Here is a 17,058-nt window from a genome sequence, read left to right on the forward strand (position 1 = left end):
GTCCCTCATTTTTCCAGAGCATTCCAATACTTCTGGACCAGGGGGAGCCTGCAGCGGTAAAAGACAGCTTACAAAAGAGGTTGAATCCTCTCAATAATATGAACATACAGAAATAATACAAGACAAGCAAGCTACACACTCAGTTATAAATCCAGGTGTGGATGGATATTAGGAATCCCGTAAAGGGAGAATCCCAGGAGACGAAGAAACTGGCCCCTACATTTAAAAGCAGACAAATCTGCTGCTCTTGAATTTAGTGAAGGAATGAATGATTGCCTACCAGTCTGGGAACTAGTTGCTATGAGAGCAACAAAGCCAATGTTGCTTTGCCAATGCCTCCTTGTTTACTCCCCAACACAGTATAAAAAAAAAAAACTGCTGAACACCTTCGCCTCTTCTCTTCTCTTCTCCTTCCAACTTTTTCCTCTGTCTACCCATCCACCCGCATAAGTCAGCTCACAAAAGGACGTTTCGAAGATCCAAAAACTCTTACTCTCTAGCGAGAAGGTAAATTAACAGGTGAGTAGCTCATATTCTCTCACTTCTAGTCTTATATATTGGGATGGTGGAGATCTGCTGTTTGTCTGACCACCTACCCCCTTGCTGCGCGGTGACCGTCCACTACAACTCCAAACACACGTACCGAAGTACATATGGGAGTTTTTCTCATCATTGTATTGTCTGCTGTTTAGCCAAATAGTGATCTGTAACGAAGGTTCTCTCAAGTCGCACGGGCCAAAAATCATGAGTTGGAACGCTGGAGGCCTCGATGGTGAGTAGAATAGGAAACCCCAGTTGCCTCTGCAAAACCATGCCTCATACATACCGTTATGATCTACAACCCATCTGGATTCTCTGGCCCGCTGTTTTGTAGAAGAAACGTGGAGACTGAATGTTCAACGTCATCGACAGATGCCCATTGGAACGACGGTGGTGGCAATGACATGACATGGAATCCTCCAGGGGACAAAATCGAGTTCGATACTGGAGATTTCGGTGGAGGAAAAGAATTTGGAGGCGGAGACGATGCTTGTCGCAAGTAAGCTGAACTTGAAAATCTACAGCTAGAAGCGCTCTTGTTAATTTAATTTGTCCACCAGTTGTGGTCAGTCTGGTCATTTTGCTCGTGATTGCACCGAGCCTCGCAAGGCCATTGGAGCTTGTTTCAACTGTGGTGAAGAAGGGTAGGTCATGATTTCCTGTCACCAGGGTTTAAGGATCAAATATGTTGACATTCTCCTTAGCCACAACAAAATAGAATGCACCAAACCTCGCGTTTTCAAGGGAGCGTGTCGAATCTGCGATAAGGAAGGTCATCCTGCCTCTGAGTGCCCCGATAAACCGGCGGATGTCTGCAAGAACTGCAAGCAGGAAGGTAATATTCATGCAATTCGAACTCACCGTGTGCAAGAATGAACAGTATTTAATTTCGTCTGTAATCCAAAATAGGCCATAAAACCATGGACTGCACCCAGAATCGCAAGTTCGATCAGCACCACATCCCAGATAAGCTTCCAGAGGAAGCATGGGCGATTCTTAAGAAGGCCAGCGACGAAAAGGATCTTGAGGACTTCCGTGATGTAGGACCCCTTTGCACCTATCTCAGCTTCATCATTACTGACATTTTGGGGCCATAGGGCATAAAAATATACTCCAAGGCAGTTCCGATGGCAACGTTCGACGAAATTGAGAGAAAGATGCGCGAAGAGAACTTCAAAGTGTATCTCATTGGCCTCGTAAGATTGCCAAAAAATCGGGCAGGCTATTTAACGCATTGAAAAGTTAATGATTGTGTCATATATAGGACAAGGAAATCGCCGATTGCCACACTCTGATTAACCTTCAGGGAAAGCTGAACTGCAAGTTCGTTGTCGGCTATTACTTCGGTGATAAACCACAGCGTCCTAACCTCAAAGAGCGCTGGCCACAATCCTCTGAAGAAAATTTGAAGCGCCTTGCTGATGCTGGCATCCCGCTGGATCGCCAAATTCCGAAATGCGTCAACTGTGGCCGTAAGTTCTTTTGTTTTACTAATGTCAGTTTATCAAGACACAAAGCTGACTACACGGTTTGCAAGAAATGGGACATGGATCGCGTGCATGTCCGGACGAGCGTTCGGTTGTTGAGAAGGTGGAGGTCAAATGTGTGAATTGTAACGGAATGGGACATCGTGCTCGCGATTGCACAGAGAAGCGGATTGACAAATTTAGCTGTCGTAACTGCGGGTAAGGTACAGCCGGCTTTGACGTTTCAAAGGAAGCCCGGTAACCAATATTCTTCTAGGCAACCTGGCCATCGTTCGTCCGATTGTACGGAACCGCGTTCAGCTGAGGGGGTGGAATGTAAAAAGTGCCACGAAGGCAAGCATGGTGCCCACCAAATCACTTAAGGAAACGTCTGACAGTCTTCGATAGTTGGCCATTTTGCTAAGGATTGCCCTCAGGGTGGTGGATCCAGGGCTTGTCGCAATTGCGGGTTTGTCTTTACATCCCAAAATGCCTTCCCCTGAAATGGGGACAAGACTATTTACTAACATGCATTTCCGCAGCGAGGAGGGCCACATTTCCAAGGAATGTGACAAACCGCGCAATTTGGACACCGTCACCTGTCGCAACTGTGAAGAAGGTGAGGGAAATCGTCTCAACGAATAGAGCGTATATGTTCAATCTAACAATCATTTTTCGCGGTAGTCGGCCATTACTCTCGCGACTGCACCAAAAAGAAGGATTGGACCAAAGTTCAATGCAACAATTGCAAAGAGAGTAAGTCAGGAAGAGAGCACTAGGACATTTTACCCGTTCCATTTTGGCGCTATATTCCACTGATGTTGTTGGATCTGGATTAACTATGACTATGACAGTGGGCCATACCGTCCGGCGCTGCCCCAAGCCAGTGGAAGGAGAAAATGCAGGTGATGGTTTTGGCGACTACGGCTTCGGCAATAACCCAGGATATGATGATATGGGCGGATCCCGGAAAGATGATGGGGCGTTCCCAGAGAGCACTCCGAGCTGGATGAATGCTGGCGATGGCGGCACCACAGTCCCCACCTGGTAGATCAGCTCAAGGCCGTCGGCACGCGGGCGCGGGAGAGTTTACCCTTTGCTGCTGCGGTTTGTTTTGCTAGGGCTAATTGAGTTAAAAATAATTGTCGCCACAAAAATGGGTTAGGTTTCAGAAAACAAATGTTGCTACAACGAAAGGAAAGGGAAGGAAAGGGGATCTAGACAACGGGGATGCACATGGTTAAAGCACGGGCGGAGTAGATAGCTTTCTTTCTATCTCTCGACAGAGCAATTGAAAAATGTCTGGTTGGATGACACCACCAAATTCGGAGCTTCATGCATGTAATTTCGGACGAAATGAAGGACGAAATTCCAGGCCCTGTTCCATGTCGAAACACAAGGGACATGTTCGTTCCCGTTCCCTGCAGGCAGCAGGCTTTTATGTTGCAGCCGTGGCGCTTCGCAGTCGTTCCACAGTTGAGCCATACCAGCCGAGTCCTGAAGTTCGGAGCCGGGAGCTGTTAAAGTTTTCATCCTCATTTTTTCATTTTTTTTTTTTTTTTCGCAGAAGCCTGGGGACAATTAGTTTGGGGCAACCAACCTCGACTCAGCTAGTGACTCTGGCCAAATACCTTTTTCTCAATCCCAAGTGCAGCTTCTCGTCAGGGTATTTGATTTAATGGAGCTGCAGAGCTGCAGACTGTCAGACTGTCATGTCAGACTGTCAGACTGCCGGTTCGTCAGGATGCTCTCAAATGAATCAATCAGGTTTTTCACGCCGTTTGACATGGGCTAGACGCGCTGTCTCCACCCAAAGTTTAATCCTGCAGACATTTGCATGGACATCTCTGGCCAACCTAGTCCCGCTAGTGCGATGGATTTTATTTGCACTGCGGGCACAATGGCTGAACTCTCGGCGACATCCCGCCTGGGAGTCAGGATAATTTTGCCTGAAATGGTCGGCTGCAGGCCAGAGTTCATCAAATGCTGACAATCTCCTCAACTTTGCTTGAATAGAGTCCGGGATGCTGCTGAGAAAGAGAGGAGAATTCAACGTTATTATAATTCGTCGTTGATCCCACCACGATTCTTTTGATTTTGAGGATTTTTAAAGAGTTGTTTCCCTTCAACGTCTCTCGGCTTCCTGTCGCGGTGAAACCAGCAAGCTCAAAGCACGCTCTCGTTCCAGCGCCCCACCACGGTGGTCCCTGAATTATCCTGTTGAATTAGTTCGACAATCAATTAATTGGGTACGGAGCACGCATCCAGTCTATGCAAAGTGAGTAGCGGGTATATATCGTGGCAGAAGAAATGCTCGTGTCCAGAAATGCATTATTTATTTGCCGCAAACAATGCGTGTAGCAAAAATATGGGCAGAATCAGAGAACTCTTGAAGATTTATTTCCCACAATGTTGCTAAATCGATGCACAGGCTTCACCAGTCGATCATATTCGGCCGAAGCGCAAAGGATACCCAAATCACTGTATCTCCCCTTACGCCTTCACAGAGAAAACTTCGCTTCGCGATATTTTTTGGATTCACCAGCTTAATCGACTCCTCCCCTCGCCCCGGTTGTCCCCCATCCAATATACTCCTTCTGTCAATTGGCTAGATCTATCGACCGTTCCGTGATAGACAATACAAACTTCCAAAATCCCGCCAATTGGACAAGTTTTTACGCCCACGAGAAATCCAAAACTCGTCCATCGGTATTTGTACACCTCGATTTTCGGACGCGGTGAAGTAATAAGTAACTGAGCTTTCGAGGCATGATATATATGGTCAGACCAGTTGGAATCTACTTCTACTGAAATACAATGGGCAAAACCGCGGTTGAAAGGGAGATCCGCGAAGACCAAGGAGAAGGAGCTAGTAAAGACGATAATTCGACCATTCTACATGATGTCGAACAGGGTGATGAAGTCGATATGGAGACAATCGATCGTGTTTATAGGTATGTGTTGGATGGTTGATGGATGCACCAGCAACGGCGGCAGGGGAGAGGGCCTGTTAACATTTCCTCTACCTAGGAAAATCGATTGGCGAATCATCCCGCCATTTTGGACTCTGTACTTTCTTTGCGCAGCGATCCGTTCAAATATCGGGCTGGCCCAGACCATGAACATTGACCAACACCACGACCTTGGCAGCGTACTGAACATAACCCCGCAACAAGTGTCCACTAGCTTGGCCCTGTTCTATGTCTGCTACGTGCTCTTTGATCTGCCGTCCAATCTTATTATGACGAGGTTAAGTCCTCGTGTCTGGATGAGTCGCATTGTTATCAGTGTTGGTGTCATTGGATGTTGTTTTGCTGCCGTCAAAGCAGCGTGGAGTTTATAGTATATATCGCCCCTCCATTTCGTATTGCATACAGTACGCAACCGACCAAGGCTAATTCGATTTCCTTAGCTTACTTCGGCTCCTGCTTGGAATTGTCATCGCCGGCATGTGGCCAGGAATGGCCTATTATCTCACCCTCTTTTACCCTCCCTCCCGCACCGGCAAACGGATAGGCCAGTACTTCACCGCAGCGCAGGTATCTGCTGCCGTCGTCGGGCTCGTTTCTGCAGGTTTCCAGAAAATGGACGGGATGCAAGGTCTTGTCGGATTTCAGTGGATGTTTCTTCTCTACGGCGTCGCAGGTACTCTCACGGGAATTAGTCTTCTCTGGTGGCTTCCGGAGCGCCCACTGCCCCCTGGAGAAAAACCACCACCCAGATGGCGACTTTTAAGATGGATCCCTCGACCGCGCCCGGTGCTGAAGGGACGGGATGCGGAAATTCATTACCGTGATTTGAAACGTGTTTACCACAACCCGCGATGGACCATGCGAGATCTTGCTGGCGTGTTGATGGACTGGCGCCTGTGGCCGCTGACGATAATGTACTTTGGGGTTGTTGGTGTGGGAATCGGCATCCAGAATTACGGAACTGTTATTATCCGAGGCTCCAATCCGTCATTAACGGGTGTCCAGCTAAGTTTACTCTTCGCCCCAATCTGGATTGTATGTATACATTACCCCTTTTTTCTTCTACTTTCGTCCGTTAAAGACCACACACAACCAGCTACTTTGTCGAACAAAATGCTAACTCCACCAACAGATGGACCTCATCGCCATCCTCCTCGTCACTCCCTTCTCCGACCGCTTCCACCACCACCGCGGCATCTTCTTCATCGTCCCCGTCCTCTTCCAAATCCTCGGCCTGCTCCTGACAACCTATGCCGGCTCAGTCACGAACTCCTGGCCACGCTACGGCGGCCTGCTGATTGTCGGCTTCGGCCTTGGTCCCACCGTGCCCATAACCATGACATGGACAAACGAGCTCTTCCAACCACGCCATGGCGAGGTGGGCGTCGCAGCCGCATCCGCACTGGTCTCCGGCCTGGGCAACTTGGGGAGCATCCTCACCACATATGCACTGTATACTGGCTGGGCCAGCGACCGCCAGGCGATGGGGATGAAGAAGTATCGAAAGAGTAATTTGGTTATGATAGGGATACTCTGTGGTAGCATTGTGGCCGCCGTTACCTTGGAAGTGTTGTTGAGGCTTTTTGGGGGGAAGAACACGGCTGCTAGAGGGAATGAGGATGGGAATGGGACTAATGGCGATGGGGCATCTAAGAGAGAGGCGGAGCAGAGAGGGTTGAAGGGATTATGGCTGCTGAAGTTATTCGAGAAGTAGGTAACCTCTATTTTTTTTTTTTTTAATTTATTTATGTTCTTGTGGTTTTGAGGCGAAAAAAAAAGTATTTAAAAATGGGTTTCGATCGATCAAAAATGGGACTTCACTATATTATCATTATTCAATATGCTCCGTAGCTTACTACATTTCGACTCATATTCGATAAATATATATGAAACCACGACGCAGCTTAATACTCCTTTGCCGCGCGCTTACACGAGTTAACCGCGTTCGACTTACCCCTTCCTCCTAAAATCAAGGTCTTAATTCCACGTTTTCTGCACCTTTTATGTCGTTTCGACAACATCAACCAGTATAGTATGATGCCATCGCGCCGATAACTATAACTAACAATGAGAGCTGATGTAAGCTACGCCAAATTACTAACTATCTACCAAGAAGCAAATTCATAATTCAACTCGTATCAACATCGAACTAAAAAGGAGAAGGAAACAACATCTCAAACCAAAACCGAAACCGGGCATGGATTTTTGCTTGTTTACACTAAGGAAACGGAAATTTGTACAATCTGGGTATCTATTTTCCAACCTGCCCACCTATGTCCAAACAACAACCGAAAATATGAAAACAAAAAGGACCCCCTACTTGCTCACTATCTCGACATGTTCAGAACTCTCATTCTCCCTCCTCTCGTTGCTAACGACATTGACAGTTACAGGTGCAGTATCAGCTTTACGGCCATTCCTCTCGGCTGACCATTTCAAGAAATCCCTGGTGGGAACCCTATGTTCAAAGAGCAGATCCAATTCAGCAGGCGACCGCCGTCCCATCTCTGGCACAAAGAACCAAATGATATAGCAACTCAACATAGACAGAGCGAAAAACACAAACCCTATCTTGGCTCCAAGATTGCCTTTGTCGGTGTTGTAAATGTACGGCAAGATAACCGCAAACGAACATGCGTAGATGCCGTGCACAGCCCAGCCGATTGCCTGAGTCCTACCGCGAAGTCGAAGGGAGGAAGTCTCTGCCGTAGCAAGGACAGAGGCGGGCCAGACTCCGTTCCCGCAAACAAAAATGATAATTACCATACTTGCGGCGGCCCACCTAAGAAAGGAAAGTTCGCCGTTAGTGATCGATCACCTTTGCCATGTCTTCGACTTTCAGGGAACCGTTGAAGGGAGACGGCCACCTTGATGCGTGCATGCAATACACGCGATTGCCAAAATCGTGATAACAAAAACAAGAACATACCATTTCGTCACGGGGCTATCAAAGCACCCAGAAATTCCCATTGTGCCCCAAACCAACCCAGTGAGGCCAAGCGTCCAGAGCATGAGCGGCCTCCGCCTTGCAAAGGAGAGTGTCCATACAGCGATGATATTTGCGATCAGGCCTACAGCAATACCCACCTCCAACAACACAACACTCACAACAGGCGCAATGCCAAGGGTCTGGGCGAAGTAACTGGCATTGGCGAGCAAACCCAGCCCGAAATTCTGCGGCATAATGTGGCAAACTAGCACAATAATCGTTCTCCGCAGATCAGTCCCTCTGAAGCAATCGATGAACCGCACCTGCGAGCCGTCCTTCTTCACCGTCTCCCGCTCCTGCTCCAGAATCTCAACAAGCTTATCAACCATCTTAACCGTATCAACATCCTTGCGGTGAAGACGTCGCTGCGACTCGCGCGCCTGGTCTATTTTACCCACACGGATAAGATGTGGGGGGCTCTCCGGGATAACAATGGCAATACCAACCAGCAGAAAAGAAAGCACCCACTGCGACGCCACGGCGATCAGATAACCCTCCGACCCCTTTCGGGACAAACAAGCAAACACAACCAAGGCCCCGATAAGCTGCCCCGCCATCACCATCGCGGGCAGCAGTGCCTGGCTGGGGCCCCTCAGCGCACGCGTCACAATTTCAGAGGTATATATTTGCACGGCACAGATCACCACTCCCCCCGCGAAGCCCTCAATAATCTTGCCCACCAGGAATGTGCCTCGGCGGGTGTCGATATCGGCTGCGAAGGCAGATGAAAAGCAAATGCCAATGCCAATGATGGATAGCAGCGCGCCAAACATGAGCGAGGAGCGGCGGCCGAAGCGATCAGCAACCCAGCCAGCAATGGCTGCTCCAGCTACGTTGCCGATGGATGCAGCACCAGTCCATACACCTAGCCATGCAGAAGGGATAATGGCTTTTCCTCGGCGAACCTCACCAAAGTCACGTCTGTTATGTTGGAGAATTGGTTAAATTTTTTATTTTTATTTTTATTTTTTTTTGTTTTTTAATAAGCTATGGAGTGGATTGTTTTGAGGGAAGGGTTTGTTGAATGCTAGGAGGGAAGAAAATAAAAGAATGGGAGACGAATATTCAACTCACTGGAACTCAGGCATTGCAGTCAGGGTGCTGACGATGACCATGTCGAATCCATAGAGCAATATACCGGGGCATGCAGCCAGGATATAACCGACGACTCTGGGGAATCGCTTCAGGGAGTTGAGAAATGTCAGGTTCGCGGGATCAGCGTGGTCAACCTCGAAAATGCCACCCTTTTCGTCATCACTGATTTCATTATTGACGTTGTTATTGCTCGCAATACCGCTATCAATGCCGCTATTACTACCTTCCACTGTTACCAGCAACGTCGTCGTTTTCATGGAAGAGTTTTCCTCGTCGTTAGCCATGCCTCGATTGATATATTTACCACCAAAAGGAGTCTCAGTTTGTTCTTTGCTGTCAGGACACGGACAGGGTTCAGAGCCGGGAGTCGGCCGGGGGGTTGCGCTTTCTCAAATCAGTTTACCAAGCAAGTGGTTCCGGTTCAAGGCGATATCTGTGCTATCACAGCAACCCAGCAACCAAGAAGATAACGGCAAAGAGAGTACTGTCGATAGAATTGGAGAAGCCCCGGTTATAACAAGGGAACAGTCGATCGATGGATTCGAATTCAATTCAACTTCCACAGATCGGTCGGTTCTTGTAAAATCGCGGCCGCAGCTTGTCCACGACCCTCACCCTTTCAATGTTCATAAACACGACGCAAGTTAATACTCTTGTCCTCCTACGTATAGTCCGTAGAAATCCTACGCAAAAATACCAAGGGCCCCCACAAGCATCAAGCAGAAATGTAATAATAAAAAGAAGGGAAAAAAAATTAATATATATATATATCAAAACCCTCTGTCTTCCTCCGCAGCAATAACTCGGCCCCATCCACTTCTATTTATGTACAGAGTGTACAAGAGGGAAATAATCGGCAGTCAAGGGGCGTCCTTGCTTGGCCACTATCCCCCAACCAAGGTTAGGCCGAACTTAACGATCCTTCGACGGCAAAATAACTTTTGCCAGGACATTGAAACATAGGGATGAACCCTGAGGCTTACTAGTGAGTCGAGATTTCTCGGCATCAATTTGTGCGTAGCTATGTAGACCGTGATAGGAGAAAAAGGAAAATTGTTGATGGGATATGGTGTAACTTTTTTTTTTTCCTTCTCATTTTTGTCTTTTCGTTCAGGATAATTCAACTGGAAAATCCATTCCATTCCGTCCCGACGAAGCTCAAACAAAATCTCTAACGCCTCCTAACTTGGGGGCCCTTGTCCCCGAAAGCCAGTTCAGGAATTGACATTGTGGTTTTGTGGTTATTCTTATTCCTTTACTTTCCCTTTTCCATTCCTTCTTTTTCTGGCGCCTTCTAGTTCGGCGGTGGAGGTGGCTAGAACTGCTTCCAATCCTGTTATGGAGAAGAAGAAGCAGAATCCGGGGACGAGGCGGGCATCGAATAATAAGAAGCTCACTGCGAGCTGGTCCTAGCTGGCCCTCGAGCGCGGCGTTGTTCTCGACTGAAGCCATCACCAAAGGCCGGTTGGCCGGGACAGCTTCCAGGGATATATTTAGCCACAGCCAGGGATGTTTAAGCTTATTCTCGCTGTCGACCCGCCTTGGGGCTGGGCTGGCCTCGAAACAACGTCTACTGGTGTTTTTATCGTTTCCCACCGCGTTGTATAAAGTTAAAAAAAGATGTAAATGGAGAGAAACAAATAGAAATCGATTCATAATCTCTTGGGGGGTCTTTTTTACACGACATAACGCGTCTCCCCGGCAATTGAATCTATACAAATACGGAGAAAGTTAGTTAGTGCCGTAGCTTAACGTAAAGGACAGACAGAACACTACCAAGATTAGCTTGTTACCTCGCCTGCGCACTAATGTGATCCTTCCAAACGCTGATATTCAGGTGGGCGATGGAAGTTCGTTTTGCGTCGAGCGGCGCACGCCACGCCTGCCTTCGCAGTTTGATTGATTCTTTCTCTTTTTCTTTTGCTTTTCTTTTGCTTTTCTTTTGCTTTTCTCTCGCTTCTTCTTCTTCTAAATTTTTTTTTAAGAATCTGGCCATCTTCTTCTCTCTGTGCCGTATTGTGGATACTTGCAACTTGGCATGACATGAATGAACCCTGCATTCCTATCTTATTTCCGACTGGATCCCATCATATTGGCATTCCTCCTAACTTTTTTACCCTCACTCATCGCTAACAGAGGATACGATGTAAACCATCGTCCTTTTGTTCACACAGGCACACTTTCTCTCTCTTTTCTCTTCAATTTTGCCCCCATTTGGCTGTACCGTCGAAATGTCGAGTGGATCATTCCGTCTCTTTTCCTTGTGCTTGTGCCCAGGTGTATATACATACATACATATATATATATATACGTCAGTGGAGCAGTGGAGCAGTGGAGCAGTGGAGCAGTGGAGATCGCGCGGGCCAGGGAGAAAGAACCAGGGAGATGGCGGCGTTGCCGTGCCGTCCTTGCACACCAGCCCGTGGTTCAAAAAATCCCTTCCAAACCGCAAGACAGTAAGTACGCTGTAGAGAGCAGAGGAGGCGGCAGGAAAGATAAAAAAGAGAGGGGCCGGGCCTTATGAAGACTCTTCACCTGATGTTGGCTGTGCACAAAAACATCCCATGCCTTGCCCCCCCCCTCCCTGACCACACTGATATAATATATAAATCAGAATCATAATTCAGTGTAGAGATCGCTGCTGCTGCCCTTACGGCTTAGTCGACTCCTCTGGTGATATATCTCTCTCTAGTTTTATCATGCAATGATACATGCATATCGGAATGGATGTCTGTTACACTGAATAATAAGACCAGTAGAAGAAATCTTTAGAAAAAAAAAAAAAACACCTGGTGGTCTGTATTTATCAACCTTAACTAGTGAACTATAGGAAAAAAATACCAATTCTGAGCAGGAAAGAGTGGGAGAAAAAGGAAGAAATGTGAAATTTTTATTTTTCAAACTATTCTTTCTGTTTGATATCATAAATAGATATGTATGCCTGCATAGTTAACTAACCATATAGTTATAGTAACAACACAAACTTACCTGATTTATGTAATGATAAACAAAACTCTTGCTTTTGTTTATCCCGAATGCTCTTCCTACTCCAATTCTATAGAAAGAAGGATGGGAAATTCCAAAAAAAAAAAAAAAAAAAAAAAAAAAAAAAAAAAGATGGGGAAGCCCGAGCCTCATCCATTCATTACCTCGTTCTATAGATGTGTATATAAACGAAAAAGAAGCAAGAAACGACAACACTATTTGACAAACGGCGAAGCTAGCCACGAATAAGCCCCAGAAGAAAACCCCTTCCAAAAAAAGAGATGGAATAAAAAAGCAGTTTGGAAATTTAAATTGGAACCCCCACGACCCACGACATTTATTAGCATTAGAATGATTTCGGTGGGGGGAGGGGGAGAGGAATGGGGAAGCGGCGGTAAGAGGAAAAAATAACGACCGACTTGACTCCTGGAACCACTGAATTCTATGTATATTGGTCAAGGAAAAAAAAACCAGGGCAGACAAAAGAGAACCCCGAAAACGAAGCCAACAAAGATCAAAGACCCAAAACACAACAGAAAACGAGACCTGTGCCCATTTTACATATCAATGAAAATGGCAAAGGTGGAATGGTAGACGATGATGGTTTAAAAAAAAGGACAGTGACGGCTCTCTCTTGTTCTGTCATATACAAACTAGCTTCACCCAGAGATAGAAAACTGACTTGGCAAAACGCGAAATGATCCAGGTTTACTTTGTTTAGTTTTTAGGGGCATAGCTGAACGGGAAGAAGGGGAAGGAGAAGATCTCAATCCTAACGTTCCCTATCTTGAAAATCATCCAAGGCGTCACTGGTGATTTTTTAAATTTTTTTTTAAATATTTTTTTTTCAATCGACACCACCCACCCAGCACTTCAACGCCTGAGGGGTATTAAAAAGAAAGGTGGTGGAAAAAAAGGTGATCCAAACATAAACGCATCGATTTCACCTTTGGCAACTTCTTTGAAAGTCTTAAGAAGCGCCGCAAAGCTGTGTAGAGAGAGAAGATAAATGGTTAGTTTCCGATATTCCTCAAGAAAAAGAATCAAAAAGGTGGAGGTAAAAATAAAGGCTACAAGAGATAAATGGAAACCCGAAGACTTACAGTTTCAACAATAATACCCGTAATCTGATACGGGTCCGCATTGGACGCCGGTCTTCGGTCTTCGAAGTAGCCTTTGCCGTCCTTGGCGACCTGGCGGGGGATGCGAACGCTTCCACCACGGTCAGCAACTCCATAGGTGAAGGTGTCGATGCTACCGGTCTCGAGGCGGCCGGTAAGACGGTCTTCGTTGCCCTCGCCGTATACGGCAATGTGTTCTGAGTGGCGGGCTTCGAGTTTCTTCATAGCCGCCTCGATGACTTTCAAGCCACCCTCAGCACGCATGGCCTCTGTAGAGACGTTGGAGTGTAGGCCGGCACCGTTCCATTCGCCAGGGATAGGCTTGGGCGCGAAAGAGATTACGACGCCGAATTCTTCGGCGACACGGCAGAGGAGAAATCGGGCCATCCAGAGCTGGTCACCGACTGTTTTCACAAGGATTTGTTAGTTTTTTTTTTCTTTTTCCCCAAAGTTGTATCCTACACATGTGTGCTGAGGGTGCGATAGGATAACTCACGGTTAATACCCTCGCAGGGCCCAACCTGGAACTCCCACTGAGCAGGCATGACCTCCGCGTTGACACCGGAGATGTTGATACCAGCATATAAACAAGCCTTGTAGTGAGCCTCGACGATATCACGGCAGTGGACCTTGCCAGTTCCTACACCGCAGTAGTATGGGCCCTGAGCACCTGGGAACCCACCCTTGGGCCAGCCATATGGCCACCCATCGGGCCCAAGCAGGGTGTATTCCTGTTCTAGACCGAACCAAAAGTGTTCGTTTGCGTGGGTGCGCATGAGTTTCGCGGCCTCGTGGCGGTAGTTGAACTTGTTGGGTGATCCGTCCGAGTCCCAGGTTTCGCAGAGGACGAGGATGTTGTCGCCACGGCGGAAGGGATCCGCGTACATGGCGACGGGGCGAAGGTAGACGTCTGAGTTTTCGCCAGGAGCTTGGCCTGTTGACGAGCCATCGAAGTTCCATTCAGGAAGCTCCTCGACTGACTTCACGGATCCCTTAAGTGTCTATTGTCATGCACGAGAAAATGTTGTTAGCACGTGTTGCTGTTGGGTTTGTTCCATTGTATAGCTATAGCAGGGTGCATATAAAAAGGACACAAGGATCTTCACACGTCCAGTCATTCGTTCATTCGTGTATTGCAGCGGGCTGGGGAAGTTCCAAGTCTATGCATACCTTTGTTTTCGAGCGGACACCACCAGATCCATCAATCCAGACATACTCGGCCAGGACATGGCCTCGTTGGTCAAGGCTCATATACTTCATGAGCTGTACAGTCGCAAACACCAGGAGAAAAGCTACCAGTCAGCTTACACGTGCTTTGCCTTAAAGCGCCGTCTACAGAGCTCCCAAAAAGAGGCCCCGGAATGAAAAACAGCCAAGCAACACAAAAAGGGTCACAGCAACAACAAGTCAGAAGAACGTACATTCTCCGTGTTGGAGAGATGTGTCGAGGGAGCAGGATACGCCTATCGTCCAAGCAGCAGGAGCCGCCCCGTTAGCCCTCGCCCACAAACCCAGAAGGAACGAGCAACCACGCAACTTACCATGTTGTTTGTAGATATGGGGGAGGTGTCTGAGCTGTGGGCAGAGAAGTGGCGAAAACAAGAACGTGGGATGCACAGAGCAAAGGAGTCCGATGAAGCTCGATCAAGCTCGATGAAGCTCGATGGGAAGTTCTATAGACGACGGACAAGAAGAACGGATATATAGAGGGCGCTGGAGAGGAGACAAAGAAAGCAAAATGGCGGAGGAGAACGATGAGGATGAGGAGGAGCGAGGTGAATCAGAGGCAAGAAGAGGAACGAGGGAACGAGGAACGAGAAGGGAGTAATAAGACAAGATTCTGCCCGCCCATGGGTGGGGGGGGACTTTTTTCGCTTGTGTGATTGTACAGCCACCCGCGGTAAGATGGTACACGCCGGTACACACTGGTACGGGTATGATAAAGTCTGGTAGGATCGAGGTTGCGTATTTCGGAAAACCAGGAAAACCAGCCCCGTACCGCTTGAGGCTCCGATCAACGATGCAGATAATCAGATTTATCGTGGTAAACTCGATCAAACACGCATCTTCTACTCTCGTTGAAAATCAACAACCGTGGTCCTAAATTTTCTTGATGATTCTTTCCCTGCTACAAGTGATAAATTACCATTTTATAACGATCGCATTTGTGTTCCCTAGCGTGGTGTGGCTGGCGCTCTGTCTAACAAGGACGCGATAAGGTGCGACCTGTATTGATACGGTGGCGGTCTGTAAGATAATAAAGTAAGATAACAGCCGCACAGTAAAATAAATTACTTCTTTAAGAATCTTTGATAAAAATAAAAATCAAAATCAAAATGCGGCGTAACTCCCTCAGCCGACGCGCCTCGTCTCATCATGTCTCCGGCCAGCGCGCGGGAATGTTTTGTTTTTCCCTTTGCCAGGACGTGATCTTCCGTACGAACAATGCAATTGAAGCTCTGATATCGTCTCCTTTTTTTTTTTGGATCCAAGGGTTTTCTCGTTTTTCCGTTTTTTTTTTCCCCCGCTGAAATCGCCGAGGAAAGAAAATTTCGTCCCCCTGATAGGAACAGGATCTGCCGTATCGTAAACTAACGAAGCCAATGCAAGGGGAGGGGGAATCTTGTTTGAAGAGTTTTGCTTTCTTTTTTTCTTGTTTTTTGATTTTTTGATTTTTTTTGGTTTCCTCCTCTCCCCTCCCCTGCCATCCTTTTCGGATTTGCAATGCACTTTGTTCCTGGACGATAATGGAAAAATAATAATAATAAAAAGAGATAATAAATAATTTTTCCTCCTCCCGGTATCGCTATTACTATGACTCTTTTATCACTCCACGTATCTGCAATACATAGCCATACATACGTCCCATGGCTTGTTCCCATCCAAGTCCCGTAGGAAAGAATCACAGACCATATGCCAAGCCATGTCATCCGGGTAAATTCCCAGCAAGCGCCACCCCTCCATGCGGGTGCAGTCGGGACGAGTTATCGCGATAAAAGACTGGCGTGGCCTTCTTTGCGGAGCCTGGCCGAGAATGGGCGGCTGGGCAGCGGCAGTGGCAATAATCGAGCCGCCATTCCACAAATAACGACGGTGATGTCATCTCGATCATCAACGGTCTTGGGGCAAGTTAGATCTTGTAAATTCTATTATCTTTGCGTTTGTCAGGTTCTATATATATATATTTACAAAAGGAAGGATGTCGTTACACCGGGTTTGATGTTATTGTTTCTTCCCTTTTGTGTTGTTTATCGTTCAACTAACTACAGGTAGTTATAGGTGGGTTGGGTTACGGTGTGTTCGAACCTGACCCTCACAATAACCAGGTTATATGCGGAGGTGCAGTCACTCAGCCATCAACATCACTGCATATAACCTGATTATTGCTGGTGTGTGTTCAATTTCATGTTCATACATACAGAATACTTGTATTTAGTAAGAGAAATACTATTAAATTCAGATACATGTGACTTTGCATACAGAAAGTTATATAACCACTAGCTAAATGATCTGCTTGACTTCATTTCTACTAAAGAGCTACTGATTCCAGACACTGTGTAGAAGTGCAAGTCAACTGCCTGAGTATTGTACACAGCTCATACAACTAGACCTAACTCTATAATAATAATATATATACATCTATAATAATAATGGAGAAATGGAGATTAGACTGGCCGTGTGACCATGCATGGGACTGGGACCAAATTTTTCCTCAGTCCCATTATTAGATATCTTAGTTCTGGTCCCATATAGTGTTTAGTAAATTAGTCACTTTACACTGTTTATATTATAAATCTAGTCCCAGATCATGTTTTACTAATAAATTAGTGGTCCCAGTCCCATTTGGTCCCATTTTACAAAATGGGATATTTTCCGACCATGATTTACCC

General features: G+C 46.9%; 6 protein-coding genes across 6 annotated transcripts; 3 read left to right on the forward strand and 3 right to left on the reverse strand.

The window, feature by feature from the left end:
• Positions 1-744: 744 nt before the first annotated feature.
• HCBG_04179 (uncharacterized protein) lies at positions 745-3,057 on the forward strand (the record flags this gene model as incomplete). Its single annotated transcript, XM_045431228.1, has 13 exons — positions 745-772; positions 913-1,039; positions 1,111-1,184; positions 1,259-1,375; positions 1,450-1,580; positions 1,638-1,736; positions 1,805-2,012; positions 2,078-2,225; positions 2,284-2,342; positions 2,415-2,475; positions 2,549-2,625; positions 2,691-2,762; positions 2,861-3,057. 13 exons carry the CDS (start codon positions 745-747, stop codon positions 3,055-3,057), a joined length of 1,398 nt encoding a protein of 465 aa, XP_045287781.1.
• A 1,766-nt stretch (positions 3,058-4,823) lies between these two features.
• Positions 4,824-6,810, forward strand: HCBG_04180 (high affinity nicotinic acid plasma membrane permease; the record flags this gene model as incomplete). The annotated part of the gene is made up of 4 exons (XM_045431229.1): positions 4,824-4,960; positions 5,037-5,348; positions 5,419-6,013; positions 6,111-6,810. The coding sequence occupies 4 exons, from the start codon at positions 4,824-4,826 to the stop codon at positions 6,690-6,692; spliced, it is 1,626 nt and encodes a 541-aa protein (XP_045287782.1).
• A 484-nt stretch (positions 6,811-7,294) lies between these two features.
• On the reverse strand, positions 7,295-9,346 carry HCBG_04181 (maltose permease; the record flags this gene model as incomplete). Its single annotated transcript, XM_045431230.1, has 3 exons — positions 7,295-7,760; positions 7,908-8,888; positions 9,042-9,346. 3 exons carry the CDS (start codon positions 9,344-9,346, stop codon positions 7,295-7,297), a joined length of 1,752 nt encoding a protein of 583 aa, XP_045287783.1.
• Positions 9,347-10,220: 874 nt separating this feature from the next.
• On the reverse strand, positions 10,221-11,058 carry HCBG_04182 (uncharacterized protein; the record flags this gene model as incomplete). Its single annotated transcript, XM_045431231.1, has 2 exons — positions 10,221-10,773; positions 10,856-11,058. 2 exons carry the CDS (start codon positions 11,056-11,058, stop codon positions 10,221-10,223), a joined length of 756 nt encoding a protein of 251 aa, XP_045287784.1.
• Positions 11,059-12,181: 1,123 nt separating this feature from the next.
• Positions 12,182-14,624, reverse strand: HCBG_04183 (glutamine synthetase; the record flags this gene model as incomplete). Its single annotated transcript, XM_045431232.1, has 4 exons — positions 12,182-13,035; positions 13,151-13,572; positions 13,665-14,169; positions 14,339-14,624. 4 exons carry the CDS (start codon positions 14,426-14,428, stop codon positions 13,018-13,020), a joined length of 1,035 nt encoding a protein of 344 aa, XP_045287785.1.
• Positions 14,625-16,081: 1,457 nt separating this feature from the next.
• HCBG_04184 (uncharacterized protein) lies at positions 16,082-16,548 on the forward strand (the record flags this gene model as incomplete). The annotated part of the gene is made up of 2 exons (XM_045431233.1): positions 16,082-16,307; positions 16,448-16,548. 2 exons carry the CDS (start codon positions 16,082-16,084, stop codon positions 16,546-16,548), a joined length of 327 nt encoding a protein of 108 aa, XP_045287786.1.
• Between the last annotated feature and the right edge of the window lie 510 nt (positions 16,549-17,058).

This window comes from Histoplasma capsulatum (assembly GCF_000150115.1).
Source record: "Histoplasma capsulatum G186AR genomic scaffold supercont2.5, whole genome shotgun sequence".
Taxonomy (NCBI): domain Eukaryota; kingdom Fungi; phylum Ascomycota; class Eurotiomycetes; order Onygenales; family Ajellomycetaceae; genus Histoplasma; species Histoplasma capsulatum.